This window comes from Ornithorhynchus anatinus, chromosome 21 (assembly GCF_004115215.2).
Source record: "Ornithorhynchus anatinus isolate Pmale09 chromosome 21, mOrnAna1.pri.v4, whole genome shotgun sequence".
In the NCBI taxonomy this organism is placed as follows: domain Eukaryota; kingdom Metazoa; phylum Chordata; class Mammalia; order Monotremata; family Ornithorhynchidae; genus Ornithorhynchus; species Ornithorhynchus anatinus.
In genome coordinates, this window is record NC_041748.1 from 22383412 (window position 1) to 22410361 (window position 26950).

Sequence of the window (26950 nt, forward strand, 5' to 3'; positions counted from 1 at the left end):
GGGGGCCCCGGCCTCCTGTGCCCCCTGCCGCCCTGGGCCGCCGCCTCGGCCCGGGCCAGCCCCGTGGTGGCGGTTGCCGGTCGCCAGTTCTGCGGTGGTTGGGGCTGTTTGTGCTGAGCTGGTGTGTTGATTTCCATCTCCCTGTGTACTCGGTCACTGCATGCCCACCTGTCCGCCTCCCCCGCTGGCTCCCCACCGGGCAGGATCTGGAGGTTAGCGCACTTTTTTCCCCACCCCCCCCCGTCCCTATCCCCACCTTTTGTCTACCAAAGCAGCGATTTAAGTTTCTGGACATTCATTGTCTGGCTTTGTTTTGCCTCTTGCTTGGCGCTGCCCCAGCCCACGCTCCCACCCCAGTTCGGCTCTGCTTCCGCGCTCGGCCGTGCCCCACGCTGCCCGCCCCCCTCTGCCATCCGCCGTCCCGCGGTGGGCCTCTGGCTCCTTCTCCCCCGTCGGGCTGGCTCCCCACCCCACAACTGCGCTCTCGGGCAAGCAGCCTGGCCTAGTGGATAGAGCCCAGGCCTGCGAATCAGGAGGATCTGGATTCTCATCCTGGCTCTGCCACTGGTCTGCCGCGTGACCTTGGATAAGTCACTTCTCTTCTCCGGGCCTCAGTTACGTCATCTGCAAAATGGGGATTGAAACCGTGAGCCCCGTGTGGGACATGGACTGTGTCCAAACTGCTTAGCTTGAATCCACCGTGCCCGGCACGTAGTAAGCACTTACCAAGTAGCAGAGTCATTATTCTGGCCTAAGGTCTTGCAGCGGTCGGGCCAACCAAGTCCCCCAGCAGCATGGATAGGGCATGGGCCTGGGAGTCGGAAGGTCATGAGTTCTAATCCCAGCTCCACCACTCGACTGCTGTGTGGCCTTGGCCAAGTCACTTCACTAGGTCATCTTTAAAGCGGGGATTAAGACCGTGAGCCTCAAGAGGGACGGGGATTGGGTCCAACCCGATTTGCTTCTATCCACCCCAGCGTTTAGTACACTGTTTGGCACATAGTAAGCGCTTAACAGATCCACAATTATCACTGTTATTGTTAGGTCACCCACCCGTCAGCAGCCAAAGGGGGCTTCCAGCCCGACTCAGCAGGCTGGCCCCCTCCTCGCCCCAGTGAGACCTCATTTAGAGGAGGCTTTGATCTCGGTTATCTTAGGCCTGGTCTATCACACCCCAGTTTCCTGCCCAGGAGTCCAAGAGCAAACCGGCAACCGCTCCGACCCCAGCCCCGGGGCTAAAGAGGAGGCTGTGGCCCACCCTTGCCCTCCCCTCCCCCTTGCTTCGCTAGGGCATGAGGGCTCTCCCTCCCCCTCCTCCCCCACTCTCGCCCCCCCTCCTCCCCTTCCCTGACCCCACCAGCAATCGGTCATATTTATTGAGCACTTACTGTGAGCAGAGCACAGTTTGAGTGCTTGGGAGCGGACGTTAGAATTGGCGGACACGTTCCCTGCCCACGACGAGCTTACGGTCTAAAGGGGGAGACAGACGTTAATATAAAGTACGGATGTGAACATAAGCGCCCTGGGGCTGAAGGGTGAACGAAGGGAGCACATTCGAGTGCAAGACGACGCAGAAGGGAGTGGGAGAAGAGGAAATGGGGGCTTAGGCGGAGGAGATGGGCCTTCAGTAAGGCCCCGGAGAGAGGGAGAGAGTCATCATCCGTCAGATATGAAGAGGGCGGAGGGTGTTGCGGGCCAGAGGCAGGCCGTGGGCGAGAGGTCGGTGGTGAGATGGGACAGGGAGTAAGTTGGCGTCAGAGGAGCCAAGTGTGCGGGCCGGGTTGGAGCAGGAAAGCAGCGAGGTGAGGAAGGAGAGTGCTTTAAAGCTGACGGTGAGGAGTTTCTGTGTGATGCGGGGGTAGGTGGCTAACCTCTAGAGGGTCTTGAGTGGGGAAATGAGGAGAAGTGGAGTGGGCGGGAGGGTGGGTGGGACGTGCAAGCCAGCAGCAGCTCGGTTGCCCTGCTTGTGGGGAAGGGGGAGGAGGAGGAAGGAGGACAGCCTTCTCTCGGCTCCCTGCAGTTCTGCATGCAGCATCTCCGCAGCTTGGCCTTGGGAGCGCTCTCCCGTGCTTGCTCTCTCGTCTCTGTCTCTCTCTCCCCGGTGTGTCTCCCCACCCTCCGGCCATCCCAGGCCGGCAAAGCCGTGGCTCCTGGGGAGGGCTGCTTCTCCCCCACCCGCCTCCTCACGCCCTCGACTCCCGTCTGTTCTCTCCCCGTCCAGCTGTCCCTCAAGTGCCGCGCCCCGGAGGTGTGCCCCTACGTCTACCAAGCCTACGAGACCATCCTCAAGAACTGAAGGCCTCCCACCAGCCCCCTCCCCGCCAGCCTCGGCCAAAGCGGGGGGCCGGGCCGGGGGAGAGGGGGGCGGGGGGCCGGGCCGGGGGAACGCTTCCCCGGCCTCGTGCGGGGCGGGAGGGGCGACCCCGCACGCTCCTCCCACCCCCCCGAGCTCTGCTGGGAAGGGGTTTGGATTGGGGCAGGGGGTGGGAGGAGCCCCCTCTCCCGTCCCCCTGCACTTGCCGAGGAACCACGGGAGCAGAACGAGGGCCGGGAAGTCTCTGCGGGCTTTCCCCCCAACCCGTGCGTCGCTCCCCTGCCCCGCAGCTATTCCCCTGCCCCTGCCGGGCCTTCCCCGGAGCCCAGCCGTCCAGGGCCAGCACGTGACCTCCCTGCAGCCGGGAAGCCCGCTTTCCCCATCCATCGCTCCCCCCCTCTCTGCAGCCGGCCAGTGTGGCCGGGCCCGGCCCGTGACGGGGGCTCGTGATCGGCCGCGGGTCGCGGGCCCACCCTGCTCCGCCGGGGAAGCGCGCACGTGCGCTCATGTATGTGTGTGCGTGTGGGTGCGTGTGAGTGTGCGTGCTTTTTGGACGGATCCCTCCTTCACCCCCTCACCCCCCACCCCCGATTCTGGAGAGCCGCCCCCTCCCCTCTCCGGCCGGATCGGGGCGGGATCTTCGGCCTCGGCTCTTTCCGCTTTGCAGCCCAGACTGGGGTGGGTCCATCCGAGGCAGGGCTCCCTCCTCCCCCACTCCCGGCCCTCGCTCGCTCCCCTCCCCACGCCCCACGTCCGCTACGGTGCCGCGGGGAGGGGGACCGTGCGTCCCTCCGTTCCCTGGCTTGGCTTGCTCTCTGCCGCCTCCTCGGCCCGGGGCCGGCCGGGGGCGGCTGGGGGCTTGTGCTGTCTTTCGATGTTCGTCCGCTACGACGCCTGTTTGTCGGACTCAGACTCCGTGCGACCGCTGAACATTGAGCTTTTCTCGGTTCCCGCTGGTTAATAATAAAGAACGTTATTTCACGCAGCAATCCGTGACACTAATTTTTTTTTCCCCCTCCGCCCTCCCCTTCCTCCTCCAGCCCCCAAAAACGTACCCTCCGGGGTCGGTGGGAGTTGCAGCCCCTGGAAGTAAATTTATCTTTATAAACAGAAAAAAAATATATATATATATATAATGTCTACTCCTGTTTTCAAGGAAGAGAAAATGAAATAAAGGTGACATCTTGCCATGACAATGCTGTCTTTGGAGAGATCTGTGGGCGATCACGGGTCATTCAGGTTTGCTCTCCTGCGAACACAGGAATCCCAAGGAACGGGGATCCGCTCGGTGTGGTCGTGGGGATAGGGGTGGAGAGACAAGGCTCCGGCCTTCTGGTCGGCCTAGCTCTGCACCCAGTGAGAATTCAATCGGTAGTATTTATTGAGCGCTTACTGGGGGCAGCACGTTGTACTACGTGCCTGGGAGAGTTGGTAGACACGTTCCCTGTCCACAGCGACCGTGCAATCTAGAAGAAGTGGCCAGATAAGGGGTGGTTTAAGCTCTTAATGCTGCTAGCCCTTGTGGCTCTCTTTCTCGGGACTGGTTTCTGGACTGGGGCATCTGGGAATTAGGGGGCAGGGGCAGCTCCTCTCAGCGGTCCCCAAAAGGGGCACAGCGCGAAGCGAGCTGGTGGGGGCCGACAGGGACCCGCTTGAGGCAGAGACAGGGGTCGGGGGTGGAGAAAACACGGCCCTGGCCTTCTGGTGGATCCAGCTCTGCAACCCGGTAAGTGTGAAATGAATACATCGGTGGATCAGACTAGAAGGAGTCATCTCCCCTATAAAATGGGGTCGCGGAGGTTTCCTTTCCCCCCAAGTGGGGCCGGAGAAGACAGCTGCAGAGGGTGCTGGGCCGGTTTGAAAATGTGCCATTCCCTCTGGGATTCCTTATCAGAGCTCCAGAAGCTGTCGAGTTTGGGATCGGATACAGGCTGCAGCTGGAGACAGCGGGGTAAGCGGATTTTCCCCTCCCACTTTTTTTCTTTAATGATATTTGTAAAGCATTTAGTATGTGCCAGGCACTGTACTAAGCACTGGGGAAGGTACAAGATAATCACGGTGGACACAGTCCCTATGATGATGATGACGATGGTATTTGTTAAGCGCTTACTATGTGCAAGGCACTGTTCTAAGTGCTGGGGGGATACAAGGTGATCAGGTCGTCCCAGTGGGGCTCACAGTCTCGGTCCCCATTTTACAGATGAGGTAACTGAAGCATAGAGAAGTGAAGTGACTTGCCCAACATCCCACAGCTGGGCACAGAAGTGACTTACCCAAGGTCACCCAGCAGACAAGGGGCGGGGGCGGCATTAGAACCCAGGCCCGGGCTCTTTCCATTACGCCACGCTGCCCTCGAGTCCGAGGTTGGGTCTGTGGAAGAGGAGATCTGCTGGCGCCAGGCCCGATGCCCACAGCCCCTTCCACGCACCCCACTGTGGGCAAGGCCTTGGAGACTGGTCATCTTGCGGGTTCCCCGCTGCCAGCCCTCACCCCCCGTGGCCGAGACCCACTGGGGCAACCTCCAGACCCCCGAGAAAGCCCCAGGAAATTTTAACAATTATAACAGAAGCAAGCATGGCCTAGCAGAAAGAGCCCGGGCCTGGGAGTCAGAGGACCTGGCTTCTACTGCTGGCTCCACCACTTGTCTGCTGGGTGACCTTGGGCAGGTCACGTCACTTCTCTATGCCTCAGTTTCTTCATCGGGGCTTAGACGGGAAAGGCCTTTCATGAGAGATGTGATTTTAATAAAGCTTCGAAGGTGGGAAGAGTAGTGGTCCTTTGTATATGAAAGGGGAGGGGGCTCCAGGTAAGAAGGAGGACATGGGGAAGGGGTAGGTGGGGAGAAAGATGAAATCAAGGTACCGGGAGTAAGCTGTTGGCATCAGAGGAATGAAGTGTGGACATTGGATTCGATCAATCGTTTTATTGATCGATTACTGTGTGCAGAGCATTGTACTAAGCGTTTGGTAGAGAACAATGTAACAGTTGGTAGACGTGTTCCCTGAGTTGACAGTCTAGAGGGGGAGACGGGCATCAATATAAATTATGGATATGGACGTAAGTCCTCAGTGAGGCTGAGGGAGGGGGCGAAGAAGGAGCAAATCCAGGTGCAAGAGAGGCGCAGAAGGGAGTGGGAGAAGAGGAAATGAGGACTTAAGGAAGGCCTTTTGGAGGAAGTGGGTTGTAGCAGGAGACGGGCAACGTTAGGTAGCTTGGCACAGTGCTTATCTGAAGCAGTGCCCTAAGGTCAGGTAGTTTAGCACAGTGGTTAACAAGCACACCAGGAAGCACTGAGGCAAATGAGAGAATCAGGTTGATTATCTGTCCCTCCGGGGGATCCACACTCTCAGATGGAGAATGGGTACTTTATCATCCCCATTTTACAGAGGAGGAAACCGAGACCCAGAGAATTCAGGTGAGTTGGCCGCGATTAGGGTCGGGATCTCCGGACTCCGAGTTCTGGGCTCTTTCCTCTTTAGCGTTACCGACGGGTGGCGGAGCGGTCTAGTGGAAAGACAGGGACCCGGAATCGTGTCTCCTGTTAATGTGCGCGCCCAAGCTCGACCCCCAGAAGGCCTTCAGTAAACGCTACTGACTGTTGGACCCCGGGGTGGGGAAGTGGGGGGCGTTAGGGGACACAGCCTCCCCCTCTCCCTGCGTGCTGACAGGTGGAGATGCCCGATTCCAGGTGGACGTGGCAGTCTGGAATTTCGAGCCCAGGGTGGTGGCCCCCGGCCCAGGATGACCGGGATGGGCCGGGATCGGCGCTCTAACACCAGAGGCGAGTTTTGCTTTTAAGGCTCAGTTTTATTCCTTTCGAGAAGCAAGTCGCTGGCTCCCGAAGGGTTGACGCATGTCTGGCGCCCAGCGGCCACCTTCCTCCCCTCATCCCTCTCTCCCTCCCTCCTGACACCCCCGCTCTCCCCCTCCCAGATTCTTGGCCCACCTCGGGCCCATCTGGGACTGGAATCGGGGGGTCCCTCCCCTCCACCTGGCCCAGTTCACTCCCGCTCCCGACCAAGGGGCAGGGATTCTGTAGAGACTCTGCGACCTCTGAGCTCTGGCCTCATCCTGGCTCTTCGGGTCCCGGCTGGTCCAGGTCAGGGGCCGGAGTGGCCCGGGTCCTGGGGCGCGAGGCCGCCGCCCTCCCCAGGACGCTGGGCTCTGGCCTCCGTGGTCACCAGCACCTCGTCCCCCACCTGTCCCCCGATGAGCAGCGAGACGGCTCCCTCCACGCGGCCGGTAGCCGCCAGGGCCACCACGGCTTGCTCCGTGGGGAAGCCCATGCGCTCCAGCTGTTGCAGCCTGTAAGGGCGGGGGCGGGGGGCACAGTCGATCCTATTTATGAAGCGCTGACTCTGTGCAGAGCACTGTAGTAAGCGCTTGGGAGAGTACACGACGACAATTAACAGACACATTCCCTCTCCTCCAAGAGCGGCACAAGCTACCCTCTCCCACTGCCTCCCCTCGCCCCTAGAGCCTGCCTACTGCGCCACTCACCCCTGCCTCCCCCAATCTCCCCAACCCTTCACCCAGAGGGTGCCCCTCCACCATTCATCCCCCCCGCCAGGGTGCCCGCCTCCACCATTCACCCCCCCGCCGGGTGCCTGCCCCCACCAACCACCGCCCCTCCTACGAGTGCCAGCCTCCACCATTCACTCCCCACAGAATGCCCATCTCCACCCCACCCTCACCGGGTGCCTGCCTCCATCCTTCACCTCCCCCCGCCAGAGTACCCGCCTCCCTCTGTTCCCTAAATCCCCATTCCTAAAAAAAGCCCAAGCCCCAGCTTTCCCTATCCCATCCCATCCACCCTGGGGCACTGTCCCTTCCCATCCCCTCCCGGGCACCCAGATGTGACTCTGAGATCACCGCTAAGCCCCCTAACTTTCCCATGCTCTGCCCCCCGTCGCCGCCCTCAGGTTCCTCCTTACCGCAGGGAGGACACGGAGGACTTGGGAAGGCGCAGCTCCTCGGCGGGCCCCGGGGGACCCCGCTCCAGCAGCGAGGCCTCGATCCCGGCCTGCAGTAGCCGTTCGTCCAGGGCCTCCGCCAGCAGCCACGGAGACGGCGGGTTCGGCGGGGATGGGGGGCTGCCCGGGGCGGGGACTGGCTCAGAGAAAGCTGGGGCCCCGGGCCACGAGGGTCCACCTGCCAGGCCCGGGGCCAGCAGGGGGGTCATCCCCAGGGCTGGGGGCCGGGGCGGGCCGGAGCCGAGGATTCCGGGAGGGTTCGGGGGGAGGACTGGAGTTGGAGATCTGGAGAGTCGGAGGAAGCGGCCGCAGCGGGGCGGGTGGAGGAGAAAAGAACAGAAGTAATAATAATAATACTGATATTTGTTGGGTGCTTACTATGTGCCAGGTACTGTACTAAGCGCTGGGTGGATACAGGTCACGCTGCTTCTTTAGACTAACTCCTTGTGGGCTGGGATCACGTCAACCAACTCTACTGTACTGTTCTCTCCTAGGCAAGCAGCATGGACTTAGTTAGTGGCAAGAGCCCGGGCTTGGGAGTCAGAGGACGTGGGTTCTAATCCCAGCTCTGCCACTTGTCTGTTGTGTGACCTTGGGCCAGTCAATTCACTTTTCTGTGTCTCAGTCACCTCATCTATAAAATGGGGATTGAGACTTTGAGCCTCACGTGGGACACCCGATTGCCTTGTATCTACCCCAGCGCTTAGTATAGGGCCTGACCCATAGTAAGCGCTTAGCAAATACCATAATTATTATTACTATCATAATTAAAGCTAATCGAGTTGGTTTACGTTCCCTTCCCTAAGTCCTCATTTCCTCCTCTCGTGCTCCGTTCTGTTTCGCCAAAGCACTTAGATTTGTGCATTCATTCATTCATCCAATAGTATTTATTGAGCGCTTACTATGTGCAGAGCACTGTACTAAGTGCGTGGAATGTACAATTCAGCAACAGATAGAGGCAATCCCTGCCCGATGATGGTCTCACAGTCTAATCGGGGCCAAGCTCTGGATATTCACCCCACCCTCAGCCCCAACACTTATGTACCCATCCTTACACTCCACCATTTCTCCTATCTGTAATTTGTCTTTCTCCCCTCTGTAAGCTCCTTACGGGCGGTGAAAATGTCTACCGACTCTACTGCGTTGTATTCTCCCAAGCGCTTAGTACAGTGATCTGTACACGGCGCTCAGTAAGTTCCATTATTGATCGAATGATTGAATTCTTCCCCCACTTCCTAGTCAGCACCGTGTTAAACTCTTGGGACCCTGCAGCACAAGTACAAGACGCGTTTACGGTCATTCATTCCTTGATTCAATCGTATTTATGAAGCGCTGACTGTGTGCAGAGCACTGGGACAGAACAATATAACACTAAACAGAGACAATCCCTCCCCCCAAATAGCTCACCTGTCTTCCCCATCGGACTGTAAACTCCCAGTGGGTAGGGATTACGGCTTCGGACTCTTCCCTCACCTCCCAGCCCCACGGCGTTTATCTATCTGTAATTTTATTTATTTGTATTGCCGTCTGTCTCCCTCCACTAGACTGTGAGCTCGCTGTGGGTAGGGAATGTCAACGTTTATTGCTGTATTGTAATAATAATAACAACGTTGGTATTTGTTAAGCGCTTACTATGTGCAGAGCACTGTTCTAAGTTCTGGGGTAGACACAGGGGAATCAGGTTGTCCCAAGTACTTTCCCAAGCGCTCAGGATAGTGCTCTGCACACAGTAAGTGCTTAATAAATACGATCGACTGAATGAAGGGATGAATAAATGAATACTGTCCTCTCCCAGGCTCATCCAGAACAGCGCGTTCCATGCAGGGAGAACTTAAGAAATAATAATAATGTTGGCATTTGTTAAGCGCTTATTATGTGCAGAACACTGTTCTAAGCGCTGGGGTAGACACAGGGGAATCAGGTTGTCCTACGTGGGGCTCACAGTCTTCATCCCCATTTTACAGATGAGGTAACTGAGGCACAGAGAAGTTAAGTGACTTGCCCAGAGTCACACAGCTGACAGAGCTGGGATTCGAACCCATGACCTCTGACTCCAAGGCCCATGCTCTTTCCACTGAGCCACGCTGCTTCTCACAAATACCATCGATCGATTGGTTTCTTGCTCACAAGGAGCTTCTGCTCTAAAGCCACTTCCATTCATTCATTTGAGCCACGCTGCTTCTCACAAATACCATTGATCGATTGGTTTCTTGCTCACAAGGAGCTTCTGCTCTAAAGCCACTTCCATTCATTCATTCGATCGTATTTGCTGAGCGCTTGCTGTGTGCAGAGCGCAGTACTAAGCGCTTGGAAAGTGCAGTTCGGCAACAAATAGAGACAATCCCTGCCCACAACGGGCTCACAGTCTAGAAGTGGGGGAGACAGACAGCAAAACAAGTAAACAGTTATCAATAGCATCAACATAAACAGAATTACAGATATATACACATCATTAATAAAAAATTAAGAGAATTATAAATATGTACACATATGCACAAGTGCTGTCGGGGGGGAAGGAGAGCGAAGGGAGCGGGTTGGGGTGAGGTGGGAGGGGGAGCAGAGGAAAAGGGGGCTTAGTCTGGGAAGGCCTTCTGGAGGAGATGAGCTTTCAGTAGGGCTTTGAAGGGGGGAAGGAGCGATGGTTTGGTGGATTTGAGGAGGGAGGGCGTTCCAGGCCAGAGGCGGGACGTGAGCCAGGGGTCGGCGGCGGGACGGGCGAGATGGAAGCCCAATAAGAAGGTTAGAGGCACCCAAGGAGCGAAGTGTGCCGGCTGGGCTGGAGAAGGTGAGAAGGGAGGTGAGGTTTGAAGGGGACAAGGTGATAAGGAGCTTTAAAGCCAATAATGAGGAGTGTTTGTTTGATACAGAGGTTGACAGGCAACCACGGGAGATTTTTGAGGGGAGTGACATGCCCGGAGTGTTTCCGTAGAAAGATAATCCGGGCAGAAGAGTGAAGTATAGACTGAAGTGGGGGAGTGGCAGGAGGTTGGGAGGTCAGAAAGGAGGCCGAGGCAGTAATCCCGTCGGGACAGGATGAGCGATCGTGCTGACGTGATAGCGGTTTGGATGGAGAGGAACGGACGGATCTTGGCGAGGTTGTGAAGGTGAGAGCGGCAGGTTTTGGTGACAGATTGGATGCTATGTGGCCCTTTACTTCCCAGTGTCTGTTACCTCATCTGTAAAATGGGGAATAAGACCGCGAGCCCCACATGAGACAGGGACTGTATCCGACCCAATTTGCTTGTATCCTCCTGGCGCTTAGTACAGTGTCTGGCACATAGGAAGCAATTAACAAATGCCACAATTATTATTATTATCATTAAAGGAGAACCCAGAGATCCCACAGAGGGGCTGATTCCCCGCCTTGGCTTCGGGGGAAGAGGGAAGGTCTGTGCTCACGGGTGTATGGGGTGGGGGGTGGGGGCAAGGACTCTCACCTGGTCCCGGCTGGATGGGTGAAGGGCAGGACCCCCGCTTGACCCGGGGCGGGGACAAAGCGGAATAGCCAAGGGGCCTTCAGGGCCCTGCACATCGCACTGTTCTGCCACTGCCGAAGCCGCCGCTCGGACAGCTCCAGACACCGGAGATTCCCCGACGAAGCTGTCCCCCGGAACCGGCGGTGGGGAGGGTGGAGGAGTCAAAGAAAAAGCCTTGCCCCCCTCTTCCCGCTTCTTCCCTGAGGGACGGTGCTGTGGTGTTTGTGGAACGCTTACTACGATCCAGGCACTGGGGTGGATACGTGCAAATCGGGTTGGACGCAGTCCCTGTCCCACCTGGGGCTCACGGTCTTAATCCCCATTTTCCAGATGAGGGAACTGAAGTGAAGTGACTTGCCCAAGGTTACAGAGCAGACAAGAGGCGGAGCTGGGATTAAAACCCATGTCCTTCTGAATTCCGGGCCCGGGCTCTATCCACTAGGCCATGCTGTTTATCGATCAATCGTATTTAATGGGTGCTTACTGTGTGCAGAGCACTGTGCTAAGCATCTGGGAGAGTATATTATAAGAGTATATCAGAGTTAAAGACATGTTCCCTGCCCTCAACGAGTTTACAGTCTAGAGGAACTAGTACAGTGCTCTACACACCATAGGTGCTGTCGGGACATGGTTGACTGGAGCCAGAGACCAGCTCCCCTAATTCCTGCCCAAAGACACAGTGCGGCTTAGCGGATAGAGCACGAGCTTGGGAGTCAGAAGGACCTGGATTCTAATCTCGGCTCCGCCACATTCATTCATTCGATAGCATTTATTGAGCACTTACTATGTGCAGAGCACTGTACTAAGCAATTGGAATGGACAATTTGGCAATTCACACGTCTACTGTGTCACCCTGTGCAAGTCACTTCACTTCTCTGGGCCTCAGTTCCCTCATCCGTCAAATAGGGATGAAAACTGTGAGCCCCATGTGGGACGGGGACTGTGTCCAACCTGATTTGCTCATATCCACCCCAGTGCTTAGTATAGTGCCTAGCACATAGGAAGTGCTTAACAAATACCATGATTATTATTATTAAGTGTGAGCCCTGTGTGGGACAGGGAGTGGGTCTAACCCAATTACCTTGTATCTACCTCAGTGCTTAGAACAGTGCTTGGTACAGAGTAGGTGCTTAATAATAATAATAATAATAATGATAATGATGGTATTTAAGCGCTTACTATGTGCCAAGCACTGTTCTTAGCCGTAGGGGGGATACAAGGTGATCAGGTTGTCCGACACGGGGCTCTCAGTCTTCATCCCCATTTTACAGATGACGGAACTGAGGTACAGAGAAGTGACTGGCCCAGAGTCACACAGCTGACAAGGGGCGGAGCTGGGATTAGAACCCAGGACCTCTGACTCCCAAGCCCATGCTCCTACCGCTGAGCTTATAGGTACCATCGTTATTATTACGAGGTCCCCCCCCGACTTCCCCTGCCAAAACCTCAACGCCCGCCCCGGTCAGCGGGCCCGGAGGTCCCCCCCGCCCCCCAGCCCCAACCCGGTCCCCCCCGGAGTGTGAGAGAAAGGATACAGAGCAGGCCCCAGACCAGAGCGCACAGGTGGAGGAGGAGCGGGGAATCCTCGCCCAGCAGCCGCCCCAGGCCGAGCAGCAGCAGGCAGGGCAGGGCCGCCGCCACCAGCCGCCCCGGGCCGCCCGCCGGGCCCCTCGGCCGCGACGCCAGCAGGGCCAGGTGGACCGGGGTGTAGCCGCACGCGCTGCCCGCCCCGGGCGCCCCCAGCCCGGCCAGGAGCACGTAGAGGAGGCCGCTGCCCAGGGTGCCCAGGACCGAGGCCCACACGTAGCGGAGGGTGCCCAGGCGGCTCTCCTCATACCAGCCCAGGATGGGGCAGAGCGCCAGGCTGAGGAGCAGGGCGGGCAGGGCCGTGTGGCCCAGGGGGAAGGTCAGCAGCCGGTACGCTGGGAGAGAAGGGACGACAAGAAATTCACATGAGGTCACTGAGGCCCAGAGAAGTGAAGCGACTTGCCCAAGGGCACGTGGCAGACGTGAGGCGGAGCCGGGATTAGAACCCACATCCTGTGACTCCCAGGCCCGGGCTCTATCCCCCTAAGCCATGATGCTTCTCAGTGATAATTATATTAGTATTATTATTAATTCAAAATGGGTCCGGGACAGGGCAGATGGTAAGCTCGTCTTTAGACCGAAAGCTCGCCGTGGGCAGGGAATGGGTCTGTTTAGTGTTGTACTGCCCTCTCCCGAGCGCTTAGTACAGTGCTCCGCACACAGTCAGAGCTCAGTAAATAGCACTGAATGAACTGAATGGCAAGGAGTCTTCTCCGCACCCACCCAAAGGCCTCCCTCACCTCCCACCGGCGGACCCCCGCCGGACAAAAGCCCGTACCCTGCCAGTGTCCGAGGGTCAAGTCCAGGTTGAGAGCCAGGCTGCGGCCGGCCCCTGCCCACCACAGGCAGCTCAGCAGCAGCATCAGGGCCGACGAGGCCAGGGGGAGACCGGGCGGCGCCAGGGCCGGTGCCCGCGGGGGCCCCGACGGCATGGTGCCCGCCACGGGGGTGCAGCTAGGACCTGGCCGGGCCCGCGGGGCACCGGCCGGAGGAAGGCGGGGGACCCGGTGTCAGCTGGCGAGAAAGAAAAACAAAGATCGGTGATCAATCGGTGCTACTTTCGGTGCTACTACAGAGAAGCAGCGTGGCTCAGTGGAAAGAGCGTGGGCTTTGGAGTCAGGGCTCATGGGTTCGAATCCCAGCTCTGCCACTTGTCGGCTGTGTGACTGTGGGCAAGTCACTTAACTTCTCTGTGCCTCAGTTCCCTCATCTGTAAAATGGGGATGAAGACTGTGAGCCCCACGTGGGACAACCTGATTCCCCTATGTCTACCCCAGCGCTTAGAACAGTGCTCGGCACATAGTAAGCGCTTAACAAATACCAACATTATTATTATTATTACTTCCTGGGCGCTTTTGGTATTTGTTCAGCGCTTACTATGTGCCAGGCTCCCTCTATAGATTGTAAGCTCATTATGGACAGGGGGAACGTGTCTGCTAATTCCCTTGTACTCTCCCAAGCGCTTAGAACAGCGCCCTGCACCTAGTATGTGCTCAATAAATACCATCGATTGATCTGGGAATGTAATAAAAATAATAATGATGATATTTGTTAAGCGCTTACCATGTGCCAGGTCTTGTACTAAGCGCTGGGGTGGATACAAGCAAATCGAGTTGGACACAGTCCCTGTCCCATGTAGGGCTCACAGTCCCATTTGAAAGATGAGGTTTCTGACAGATGAGGAGAAGTGAAGTGACCTGCCCAAGGTCACACAGCAGACAGATGGCAGAGTGGGGATTAGAACCCATGACCTTCTGACGCCCAAGCCTGTGTTCTAATGAGAAGCAGCGTGGCTCAGTGGAAAGAGCACGGGCTTTGGAGTCAGAGGTCATGAGTTCGAATCCCAGCTCTGCCACTTGTCAGCTGTGTGACTGTGGGCAAGTCACTCAACTTCTCTGGGCCTCAGTTACCTCATCTGTAAAATGGGGATTAACACTGTGAGCTCCATGTGGGACAACCTGATTCCCCTATGTCTACCCCAGCGCTTAGAACAGTGCTCTGCACATAGTAAGCGCTTAACAAATACCAATATTATTATTATTAATGTAGCAAATGGAAGATTCTGGTCTTCCCAGAACGGCCCACCTAAGTCTTCCCACTAAGTTACTAAATAAATCATTTATAATAAATATTTTAAAGATGCGTATATAGTAAGGGCTAGTACAGCGGCTAAAATGTGGAGTTTGAAGACTGTCCATTGTCGAGTACAGCCAACAACAAATGAAAGTTTGGGGATGAAAGTCATTCTATATATTTAAATGTATTGGAACAGGGGAGGGTCTAGAATCAGAAGGAGGGGGGAAAGCAGTCCCTGAAATAATAATAATAATATAATCAATAAAATTTTGATATTTGTTAAGCACTTATTATGTGCCAAGCTCTGTGCTAAGTGAGGGAATCCATACAATGCAATCACAGCACAGTCCCTTTCTCACCTCGGGGAGGGTAATCATTAATAATAATTATGGTACTTGTTAAGCGCTTTCTGTGTGCCGAGCTCTGTTCTAAGCGCTGGGTAGATACAACTCAAGCGGGTTGGACACAGTTCCTGTCCCTCGTATGGCTCACACTCTTTGTCCCCCTTTTACAGATGAGATAACTGAGGTCCAGAGAAGTGAAGTGACTTGCTCAAGGTCACACAGCGGACACGTGGCAGAGCCGGGATTAGAACTCACGTCTTCTGACTCCCAGGCCCGTGCGCCATCCCCTTTCGCCATGCTGTTTCTCAATAACGATTATATTAATAATATACTGATGTTAATAATGATAGTGCTATTGATAGTGATCATCGTGATGATAATACTCTTGGGGAAGTGATGCCACACACTGTACTAAGCGCCGGGGTAGGTACAAGTTCTTCAAGTCAGAGTTCCAGCCTCACGGTCCAAGAAGGAGAGAGCAGGGATCAAAACCCCATTCCGATGAGGCCACTGAGGCACAGAGAGGTTCGGTGGCAGGCCTGAGGTGACCCAGGAGCGGGTGCCGCTCCCTGAGTCGGAGACCACCACCCCACGCCGGACTGAGCCTGGGGCGGGGGCAGAGGGCCGCTGCGACGGCCAGATGGGCAGCAGTCCGGTGGCCTCTGAAGCGATGGTGGGCTTGAGGCGGCTCAAGACCCCCAGTCCCCATCACTGTGTCCAGGGAGAAGGCCACTGAGCCTCCCTGCCCTGATGCCCCCCTCGCCCTCCCCCTCCCCCCGGGGCAGGGGTCACATCTTTTCTATACCGCTCCTGGGAATTCATTTCTTTCCCAAATGCTTAGCATGGTGCCATGTGAACCCTTTATGGGCATGGATTGTCTCTCATTGTTGCTGAATTGTACTTTCCAAGCGGCTAGTACAGTGCCCTGCACACAGTAAGTGCTCAGTATATACGGTTGAATGAATGAATGAAGGAAGGAAGGAAGGAAGGAATGAATGAATGTACATAGTAATCAATTAATAATGACTGCTCCCACCTCCTCCTCCTCCCTCCTCGTCCTCCCTCACTCCTCCTCTCCCTCTCCTCCTCTTCCTCCCCATTCCTTCTCCATCCTTCTCTTCTTCCCCCCTCCTCCTCTTCCCCTTCCTTATCCTCCTCCTCTCCCTCCCCCACTCGTCCCTCCCACCTCCTCCTCCCCCATTCCTTCTCCTTCTACCCTCCTTTTCCTCTTCCTCCCCCTTCTCTTCCCCCTCCCCTTCCTCCCCCCAATCCTCCCCTCCTCCTTCTGTTCCCCCTCCTCCTCTTCCTCCCCCCAATCCTCCCCTCCTTCTCTTCCATTTCCTTCTCCTCTTCCTCCCACCTCCTCCTCTTCCTCCTTCTCTTCCACCTCCTCCTCTTCCTCCCCCCCTTCTACCTCCTTCTCCTCTTCCTCCCCCTTCCTCCTTCTCCTCACCCCTCCTCTTCCTCCCCCTCTTCCTCCCTCCTCCTTCTCTTCCCCCTCCTCCTCTTCCTCCCCCCCTCCTCCCCTCCTTCTCTTCCACTTCCTTCTCCTCTTCCTCCCTCCCCCTCCTCTCTTCTTCCTCCCCCTCCTTCTCTTCCCCCTCCTCCTCTTCCTCCCCCCTCCTCCTTTTCCTCTTCCTCCCCCTCCTCCTCTTCCTCCTCCCTCCTCTTTCTCCCCCTCTTCCTCTTCCCCCTCCTCCTCTTTCTCCCCACTCCTCCTCTTCCTTTTCTTCCACCTCCTTCTCCTCTTCCTTCCCCCCTCCTCCTGCTCTTCCCCCTCCTCCTCCTCTTCCTCCCTCCTCCCCCTCCTCCCAGAGGCAACCAGACCCACCAGCCATTTTGCCATGCTGCTCTGCGGGGTCGCGGCGGGAGGGGGGAGGAGGAGGAGGAGGAGGAAGGGGAGGAGGAGGAGGGAGAGAGGAGGGAGGAGGGGGAGCCCTGGGGGGCGGGGCCGGAGGTTAGGGAGCGTCCACCAACTGTGGGCTACCAGACCAGGAGGAGGAGGGAGGAGCAGGACGGGTGGGCTTGGGGCCTGGCCTGCCCTTCTTGCAGTCAGTCGAATTTCCCGAGCGCTCACAGGGTGCAGAGCACTGGACTGAGCGCTTGGGCGAGAACAATCCAAGACAGGGACAATCCCCCGCCCCCCAGGAGCTCACAGTCACTCAATCCATCAGCCAGGGCTACCTCCTGGGGCCAAGGCCCTGGACTAGGCGCTCCTGCAGCGTCCAAATCAAAACCCTCTATTATTAATATGATTATTATTGAGGGAACAGCGTGGCTTAGGGGAGAGCGCACGGGCCTGGGAGTCAGAGGACCTGAGTTCCTCCCCTCCTTGTAGACTGTAATAAAAATGTTGGTATTTGTTAAGCGCTTACTATGTGCAGAGCACTGTTCTAAGCCCTGGGGGAGATACAGGGGAATCAGGTTGTCCCACGTGAGGCTCCCAGTTAATCCCCATTTTACAAATAAGGTAACCGGGGCACAGAGAAGTTAAGTGACTTGCCCACAGTCACACAGATGCCAAGTGGCAGAGTCCGCATTCGAACCCATGACTTCTGACTCCCAAGCCCGGGCTCTTTCCACTGAGCCACGCTGCTTCTCTGTAAGCTAGGTGTGGACAGGGATCGTCACTCTTTGTGGCTGAATTCTACTTTCCAGGCGCTAAATACAGTGCTCTGCACACAGTAAGCGCTCGATCGATACGACTGAATGAACGAATGAAGGCACGGAGGTCACACAGGCTTCAACTGGTTAATCAATCGATCGATGGGATTTATCGAGCCATTACTGAGGTCGATACGAGCTAGTCGGGTGGGACGCAGGCCCTGTCCCACGTGGGGCTCGCAGTCTTCACCCCCAGTTTACAGGTGAGGAAACTGAGGCCCAGTGAAATGACTGGCCCAAGGTCACACAGCTGACTAGATCTGGCAAATCTAGGATTACAGATTTACAGATCTAGGATTAGATTTACAGATGAGGGAACTGAGGGCCAGAGAAGTGAAGTGACTTGCCCGAGGTCACAAAGAAGACAAGTGGGGAAGCCGGGACTAGAACTCATGGCCTTCTGACTCCTAGGCCCTGGCACTATCCACTGGGATAGTGGCAAATCTGGGGTTCGATTCCAGGTCCTTCTGACTCCTGGGCTTGCAGTTTATCCACTAGGTCACACTCCGCTTGAGTGACTATAATACACAGAGTTGGTAGTAATAATAATAATAATATAATGTAATTATATAATATAATATATATCTGTTGCCAAATTGTACATTCCAAGTGCTCAGTACAGTGTTCTGCACATAGTAAGCGCTCAATAAATACTACAGAATAATTATGGTACCTGTTAAGCCCTTACTATGTGCCAAGCACTGTTCTAAGCACTGAAGTAGATACAACGATTTGCTTGTACCCACTCCAGCGGTTGGTACAGTGCCTGCACATAGTAAGTGCTTAATAAATAGCTCAATTATTATTATTATTATTATTATGCTTAAAATTCCCCAACCCTACGATATCCCTTCAATCCCCTCCCCTCCTCCCCGCCCCATCCCTCTCATCCTGTCCGAGCATGAGCCCCCATAAGCAGCGTGGCTCAGTGGAAAGAGCCCGGGTTTGGGAGTCAGAGGTCATGGGTTCTAATCCCGACTCCACCGCTTGCCAGTTGTGTAACTTTGGGCAAATCACTTCACTTCTCTGTGCCTCAGTTCCCTCATCTGTAAAATGGGGATTAAAACTGTGAGCCCCACATGGGACAACCTGATCACCTTATATCCCCCCAGCACTTAGAACAGTGCTTTGCACATAGTAAGAGCTTAACAAATACCACCTTTATTATTATCCAAACCCTCTGCACCCCTTGTGCCCTCACCTTCCCCAAAGTCCCCACCCCCCCCAACCTCAACCAAGTGCAGCTCGTGAAAACTCTGATCCATCGCTCCTTCATCCTTGGGCTGTTCTTAATTTGCCCCCTCCTTTCATTCATTCTTTCAGTAGTATTTACTGAGCGCTTACTATGTGCAGAAAACTGTATAAGCACTTGGAATGTACAATTTGGCAACAGATAGAGGCAATCCCCGCCCAACGACCGGCTCACAGTCTAAACGGGGGAGACAGACAGCAAAGCAAAAGAGAACCAAACAAAAACAAGACAACATCATCAAGATAAATAGAATCGAGGGGACGTACGCCTCATTAACAAAATAAATAGGGTGATTAAATAATATAGACTAATGAGCACAGTGCGGAGGGGAGGAGAAGGGGGAAGAGCAGAGGGTGGGTCTCCTCCTCCTGGCCATCCCTGAAACCCGGCTCTCCCCAGATCACAGGCTCTCCCCAGCTGCTCTCTCCAAGGGGGTCTCATCTTCTCCCACTTCCCCAGACTCACAGCGTGGCATAGTGGATAGAACCCGAGCCTGGGAGTCCGAAGGTCATGAGTTCTAATCCTGGCTCCTCCACTTGTCTGCTCTGTCACCCTGTTCAAGTCGCTTCACTTCACTGGGCCTCAGTTCTCTCATCTGTACAATGGGGATTGAGACGGTGAGCCCCACGTGGGACAGGGGCGGTGTCCAAACCCATTTGCTTGTAATAATAATGTTGGTATTTGTTAAGCGCTTACTATGTGCCGAGCACTGTTCTAAGCGCTGGGGTAGACATAGGGGAATCAGGTTGTCCCACGTGGGGCTCACAGTCTTAATCCCCATTTTACAGATGAAGGAACTGAGGCGCAGAGAAGTGAAGTGACTCGCCCACAGTCACACAGCCGACAAGTGGCAGAGCTGGGATTCGCACTCATGAGCCCTGACTCCAAAGCCCGTGCTCTTTCCACTGAGCCACGCTGCTTCTCCACACCAGTATCCACACCAGTGCTTAGTACAGCAGCGTGGCTTAGTGGGAAAAGCCCAGGCTTGGGAGTCAGAGGACATGGGTTCTAATCCCCGCTCCAGCACTTGTCAGCTGTGTGACTTTGGGTAAGTCACTTCACTTCTCTGTGCCTCAGTTGCCTCATCTGGAAAATGGGGATTAAGACTGTGGGCTCCAAATGGGACAACCTGATTACCTTGTATCTCCTCCAGTGCTTAGAACAGTGCTTGGCACATAGTAAGTGCTTAACAAATACCATTATTATTATTATTTCAGTGCCTGGCACATAGTAAGCGTTTAACAAATGCCATTATTATTATCATTATTGGGAAAAGAGGTGTCGGCTTCCTTCTCACACCCCAATGCCACTTTCGCACCATTCTACCTCCCCTAACCCTTTGATGAGGATGGTATTTGTTAAGCGCTTACTAGATGCCAAGCACTGTTCTAAGCACCGGGGAAGATACAAGGAAATCAGATTGTCCCACGTGGGGGTCCCATCTTAATCCCCATTTTACAGATGAGGTAACGGAGGCACAGAGAGGTTAAATGGCTTGTCCAAGGTCACACAGCAGACAAGTGGTGGGGTCAGAATTAGAACCCACGTCCTCTGACTCCCAAGCCCGGGCTCTTTCCACTAAGCCACGCTGCTTCTCCTTTCTTTCCCCTCCTTCGAAGCCCATAACATGCGTCTCTACCACCCGCTCCAGATTCTAGTAACGGTCATCTCCCGCCCCCCAGTACCACCTCCACTTCTTTAGCCGTTTGGATCCCTTTCTCACATTCCTTCTCTCTTTCACCATCCCTACATCGATCCTTGGGGACATCCATATCCACGGATATGTTCCTGACGACCCTTCCGTGGCTTAGTGGAAAGAGCCTGGGCTTGGGAGTCAGAAGTCATGGGTTCTAATCCCGGCTCTGCCATTTATCTGTGTGACTTTGCGCAAGTCACTTCACTTCTCTGGGCCTCAGTTACCTCCTCTGTAAAATGGGGATTCAGACTGTAAGCCTCATGTGAGACAACCTGAATACCCTCTATCTGTTGCCGACTTGTTCATTCCAAGCGCTTAGTACAGTGCTCTGCACATAGTAAGCGCTCAATAAATACTATTGAATGAATGAATGAATTATAACAAGCCCAGCACTTAGAACGGTGCTTTGCACATAGAGAAACAAGTGTGGCTTAGTGGAAAGAGCCCGGGCTTAGGAGTCAGAGGTCATGGGTTTTAATCCCGGCTCCGCCACTTGTCAGCTGTGTGACTGTGGGCAAGTCACTTCACTTCTCTGGGCCTCAGTTCCCTCATCTGTAAAATGGGGATTTACTGTGAGCCTCACGTGGGACAACCTGATGACCCTGTATCTACCCCAGTGCTTAGAACAATGCTCTGCACATAGTAAGCGCTTAACAAATACCAATATTATTATTATTATTATTATTAGCTGTGTGACCTTGGGCAAGTCACTTAACTTCTCTGGGTCTCAGTGACCTCATCTGTAAATTGGGGATTAACTGTGAGCCTCACGTGGGACAACCCGATTACCTTGTATCTACCCCAGCGCTTAGAACAGTGCTCTGCACATAGTAAGCACTTAAATACCAACATTATTATTATTATTAACAAATACCGTAATTATTATTCCGCTGCCTGCTTTCCATCACTCCTCAGCTCCACTGATCCCACCTCACCCACTCCCCAACTTGTACACACACTCAATCTCATCCTCTCCAGCCACTGCACAATCTCTACCCTCACCAACTCTTAAATCCCTCTATCCGACCACAACCTCCTCACTTGCCTTCTCTCCCACACACCTCAACCCCGTAAATCCGTACTCAGAAGTTCGGTCCACCCACCACAGCGCTTAGTACAGTGCCTGGCACACAGTAAACGCTTAACCAATACTCCATTCATTATTATTATGATGCCTGGAGCAATCAAAACTGGAAAAACTGGCAGCAAGGAGGGCAGAGGAAGTGTTTCAATCTAATTGGGAATAATGGAGCCGTTTTGGTCCAGCAATCAATCAGTGGTATTTATCAATCAATCAGTGGTGTTTAGCAGTCAGTTAATAGGTGTACTAACTGCTTACGGGGAGCAAAGCATTTTATTTAGCACCTGGGAGAATATAACCAGACTTGGAGTTTAGTGAATTCATTGGAGAGGGTTTTAAGTCCTTGATTTAAGTTTTAAGCACCAACTGTATTGTATCTACCCTAGTGCTTAGTACAGTGTTCGCACACGGTATGTTCTTAACAAATGAAAAGGAGATATTCGCCCTACCCTCTGCTCTACAGTGATTTTGTTCAAATCCGTAATTCATTTTAAAGCCTGTCTCCCCTTCTAGACCGTAAACTCCTTGAGGGCAGTGAATGTGTTCACCAACTCTTGTCATGTAACTCTTCCAAACGCTTAGTAATAATAATAATAATAATAATAATGTTGGTATTTGTTAAGCGCTTACTATGTGCAGAGCACTGTTCTAAGCGTTGGGGTAGATACAGGGTAATCAGGTTGTCCCACGTGAGGCTCACAGTTAATCCCCATTTTACAGATGAGGTCACTGAGGCACAGAGAAGTTAAGTGACTTGCCCATAGTCACACAGCTGACAAGTGGCAAAGCTGGGGTTTGAACCCATGACCTCTGACTCCCAGTCCCGTGATCTTTCCACTGAGCCACGCTGCTTCTCATAGTGCTCGGCACACAGAAAGCACTTAATAAATAATAAGTGATTGATTGACCCCATTTGCTTATATCCACCCCAGCTTTTCGTACAATGCCTGGTGCGTAGTAAGCGCTTAACACGTACCATAATAATAATAATTATTATTACTGAATGGTTCCAGAAGGTGGGATTTTAGAAGGGTTTGGAAGGTGGGGAGAGCTGTGGTCTAGAAAATTTGGAGGGGGTTTCAGGCCGGGGGATGGGCGTGAGCGAGTGAGAAAGAGGTGAGAAGATGAGAAGGAGACCAAGGGTTGACCTGTCCTGCCTCCTAATTCTACCGTGAACCCCTTATAATAATAATGTTGGTATTTGTTAAGCGCTTACTATGTGCCGAGCACTGTTCTAAGCGCTGGGGTAGACATAGGGGAATCAGGTTGTCCCACGTGGGGCTCACAGTCTTAATCCCCATTTTACAGATGAGGGAACTGAGGCACAGAGAAGTTAAGTGACTTGCCCACAGTCACACAGCCGACAAGTGGCAGAGCTGGGATTCGAACTCATGAGCCCTGACTCCAAAGCCCAGGCTCTTTCCACTGAGCCACGCTGGATTGTCTCCGACCTCATTACCTTGTATCTACTGAGCGTTTAGAACAGTGCTGGACACAGAGTAAACGCTTAGCAGATACCATGATAATAATAACAGTAGTTTTAATTAATAATAATGAGGGAATTGAGGCACAGTGAATTGACCAAGGTCACACAGCAGCCCACTGGCACAGCTAGATTAGAACCCATTACCTTCTGCCTCCAAGGCCTGAGCGCTAGCCACTACACCATACTGCTTCTTGGCAGTTGCCTGGCACCGAGTAAGCGCTAATAAATACCACCAATAAAGTGGCAAATCCAGGGTTAGAACCCAGGTCCGCCCCCTCCCAGGCTCACGCTTTCCACTAGGTCACGCTGAATTCTCAGCTGTTGCTAGGAAAGGGGCAGGGATTCCTAGGCCTGTAGTGTGGCTCAGTGGAAAGACCCCGGGCTTGGGAGTCAGAAGTCTTGGGTTCTAATCCCTACTTTGCCACTTGTCTGCTGTGTGACCTTGGGCCAGCCACTTCTCTGTGCTTCAGTTACCTTATCTGTGGAATGGGGATGAAGACTGTGAGCGCCATGTGGGACAACTGATTAGCCTGCATCTCCCCCGGCGCTTACAGCAGAGCTTGGCACATAATAAGAGCTTAACAAATATCATTATTATCATTATCATCATTATTATTATAATGTTGGTATTTGTTAAGCGCTTACTATGCGCAGAGTACCGTTCTAAGCGTTGGGGTAGACACAAGGGAATCAGGTTGTCCCACATGGGGCTCACAGTCTTAATCCCCATTTTACAGATGAGGGAACTGAGGCACAGAGAAGTTAAGTGACTTGCCCAAAGTCACACAGCTGACAAGTGGCAGAGCCGGGATTCAAACCCATGACCTCTGACTCCAGAGCCTGTGCTCTTTCCACTGAGCCATGCTGCTTCTCACTTATTACTGACCCATCCCAACGGTGCCATCTTCATAATTGGGGGATGAAGACTCTGAGCCCTACGTGGGACAACCTGATTACCTTGTATCTATCCCAGCGCTTAGAACAGTGCTTGGCCCATAGGAAGCGCTTAACACATACCAACATTATTAGTATTTATTTATAAATGGAAAGCGGGCAAGTCACTTAACTTCTCTGTGCCTCAGTTCCCTCATCTGTAAAATGGGGATTAACTGGGGAGCCTCACGTGGGACAACCTGATTACCCTGTATCTACTCCAGCGCTTAGAACAGCGCTCCGCACATAGTAAGCGCTTAACAAATACCAACATTATTTGTTGTATTATAGAGAAGCAGCGTGGCTCAGTGGAAAGAGCCTGGGCTTTGGAGTCAGAGGTCATGAGTTCGACTCCGGGCTCTGCCACTTGTCAGCTGTGTGACTGTGGGCAAGTCACTTAACTTCTCTGGGCCTCAGTTGCCTCATCTGTAAAATGGAGATTAAGACTGTGAGCCCCATGTGGGACATCCTGATTCCCCCGTGGCTACCCCAGCGCTTAGAACAGCGCTGGGTACACAGTAAGCGCGTAACAAATACCAACATTATTATTATGATTATTAACATTATTATTAAATGCAACCCAGGCAAAGCGAGCGAGGCCTTGCCGTGATGTGTCTCTCTTAGAACAGTGCTTGGCCCATAGTAAGTGCTTAACAAACACCATCGTCATAATCCTATTTATTAATATTGCACCGATTTACTTGTTTGGACGTCTGCCTCCCCCTTCTAGAGTGTAAGCCCGGTGTGGGTAGGAATTGTCCCTCTTTAGTGCTGAATTGTGCCTTCCAAGCGCTCAGGCCAGTGCTCTCCAACCCAATTAAGCGCTCAATTAAGACGAACGAATGAATGCACGAATAACTGAATGAAAGGGCCTTGCCCCTGCGGCCCCCACGATTAGTCAGCAGTTGCTCAAAGGCCCCAAATCCCTTCCCCCAGCCCGACGGTGGATTTTTATTTATTTTATTCCATTTTTTCTGCGTTTCCCTCCAGCTCCGTCTATTGCACGACGCTCCCTTGCCCCAACGGACGGAACCATTCCGACTCCCCCCCCACGCCCGACCTGGATTTTTAAAAATCCTCCCCCCGTTTGAAGTCGCGTTGGATTTAGGAGCCTCTCCCCTTCTGTGGGGAGGGTCGGGCCTTGACCCCAGCGTTGGGCTTAGGGTTTTGAAGGAGGAGGGGGAAATGGGGGGGCGTGGAGTGGAAAAGGGGTGAGGTGTCCCCCCCCCGGTGGGGTGGGAGTGGTCCCGCCCGAGGTTGTGGGGTTGGCGCCTGCGCAGATCGGCGGCCCGGGCGAGGGAGACGGACGTTGAGAGAAGGAGGAGGAAGGAGAGAAAATGGCGTCGACGGGTGAGTATGGCCGCTCGGCCGCCGGCCTCGGGAGGCCGCGGGGCCCCTGTCCCGCCCCCTCGGCCCCCTCCTTACCCGCAGCCCCCAGCGGGGATGGGTGGGGAAGCCCCCCGTTGTGGCGCCGTCGGACCGCGGGGCCGCCGGTCCTCGTCGTCCGTCAGGGGCGGCCGTGCGGGGCCTCCATTGTGGCCTCCCCGTGCGCGCCCCCGCCCGCCCCGCGCGCCCCCGCCGCCTCCCCTCCCCCCCGGCCGGTCCCCGGCTCCCCGCGGGGGGTCCCGCCGCCACGTGGGCGGGGCGCCTCCCCCGCACCCCGAACCCCGCGCCGCCTCCAGGGCGGCCTCCAGGCCTGCGGCGGCGCGGCGGTTGCCCGGGGCCCAGCTGGAGGGGCCGTGCCAGACAAAACACACACACACGCACACACCGTTTTTCCCTCCCTCCCTCTCTTTTTCTTTTCCCTTCTCCCTCTTTGCCTCTACCTCCCTATCTTTTCCCCATCTCCCTTTTTGCCTCTGTCTTTTTCTCTTTTCCTTCCTCTCTCTTTCCCTCCATCTCTCTCCCTTTCCCTCCATTTCTCTTTCCCTCTTCCTCTCTCCCTCTATTTCTCTCTCTCTCTTCCTCTATCTCTCTGTCTCTCTTTGCCTCTTCCCCTCTCTCTTTCCCTCTTCCCCTCTTCCCTTTTCTCTGTCTCCCCCTCTCTGTCTCTCTTTCCCCCTCTTTGTCTCTCCCCCCGTCTCTTTCCCCCCCTCTGTCTCTCTTTCCCCCCCTCTGTCTCTCTTTCCCCCCCTCTGTCTCTCTTTCCCCCCCTCTGTCTCTCTTTCCCCCCCCGTCTCTCTTTCCCCCCCTGTCTCTCTTTCCCCCCCTCTGTCTCTCTTTCCCCCCCTGTCTCTCTTTCCCCCCCTCTGTCTCTCTTTCCCCCCCTCTGTCTCTCTTTCCCCCCCTCTGTCTCTCTTTCCCCCCCTCTGTCTCTCTTTCCCCCCTCTGTCTCTCTTTCCCCCCTCTGTCTCTCTTCCCCCTTCTGTCTCTCTTTCCCCCCCGTCTCTCTTTCCCCCCCCGTCTCTCTTTCCCCCCCGTCTCTCTTTCCCCCCCCCGTCTCTCTTTCCCCCCCGTCTCTCTTCCCCCCTCTGTCTCTCTTTCCCCCCCTTTGTCTCTCTTTCCCCCCCGTCTCTCCCCCCTTCCCCCCTCTCTCTTTCCCCCTCTCTGTCTCTCTTTCCCCCCTCTGTCTCTCTTTCCCCCCTCTGTCTCTTTTCCCTCGCTCTGTCTCTCTTTCCCTCTATCTCTCTTTCCCTCGCTCTGTCTCTCTCTGTGTCTTTCCCTCTATCTCTCTCCCTCCCTCCCCCTCCATCCCTCTTTCTGTCTCCCTCGCCCTCTGGCAGGTCTGTCTCCCCCCGGGCGCCCCCCGTGCCCCCCAGATGCCCCCGGTGGGGGTCTTCCCTCCCTCCTTCAGTGCTGTTTATGGAGTGCCATGTGGGTGCCCGGCACTGTAGTGAGCGCCTGGGGGCGGGCAGTAGAGTCAGTCGCCTCGGCCGGTGTCTTGCAGTTAGTAGCCGCGCCTCCAGCTAGGTGGACCCCAGTGGACCCGGACCACCCTCCCCCCCCCCGACCCTCCCCTCCTCTCCCCTCCCTCATCCGGATTAGCTGAGGGTGCCTCCCTCCCTTTCCCCTCCAACTAGGAGGTGGCTCAGAGTAATGGAGGCGGGATATTTGGTAAGGGTGCACTG

General features: G+C 54.8%; 3 protein-coding genes across 10 annotated transcripts in view; 2 read left to right on the forward strand and 1 right to left on the reverse strand.

The window, feature by feature from the left end:
* The window catches only part of AP1B1 (adaptor related protein complex 1 subunit beta 1), a 47887-nt gene extending 45529 nt beyond the window's left edge, over positions 1–2358 (forward strand). For 4 of the 6 annotated variants that reach the window (XM_029048942.2, XM_029048944.2, XM_029048945.2 and 1 more), the window contains 2 exons: positions 204–212; positions 2222–2358. In XM_029048942.2, the coding sequence (XP_028904775.1) occupies positions 204–212; positions 2222–2296 (84 nt within the window). In that variant the 3' untranslated portion in view covers positions 2297–2358. The remainder of the gene's footprint in view (positions 1–203; positions 213–2221) is intronic. The other 2 variants (XM_029048943.2, XM_029048946.2) reach the window with 1 other exon arrangement.
* Positions 2359–6100: 3742 nt separating this feature from the next.
* On the reverse strand, positions 6101–25427 carry RHBDD3 (rhomboid domain containing 3). 2 transcript variants are annotated; one of them, XM_029048730.1, is made up of 6 exons: positions 25308–25427; positions 13129–13364; positions 12299–12685; positions 10725–10887; positions 7249–7572; positions 6101–6619 (listed from the first exon to the last, which is right to left on the reverse strand). In XM_029048730.1, exons 2-6 carry the CDS (start codon positions 13280–13282, stop codon positions 6415–6417), a joined length of 1233 nt encoding a protein of 410 aa, XP_028904563.1. In that variant the 5' UTR covers positions 13283–13364; positions 25308–25427; the 3' UTR covers positions 6101–6414. The 2 variants fall into 2 exon arrangements, with proteins under 2 accessions (XP_028904563.1, XP_028904562.1); XM_029048729.1 differs by lacking the exon at positions 25308–25427 and adding an exon at positions 16602–16651.
* Positions 25143–26950, forward strand: part of EWSR1 (EWS RNA binding protein 1) — a 30402-nt gene continuing 28594 nt past the window's right edge. For both annotated transcript variants that reach the window (XM_029048727.2, XM_029048728.2), the window contains exon 1: positions 25143–25232. In XM_029048727.2, the coding sequence (XP_028904560.1) occupies positions 25220–25232 (13 nt within the window). In that variant the 5' untranslated portion in view covers positions 25143–25219. The remainder of the gene's footprint in view (positions 25233–26950) is intronic.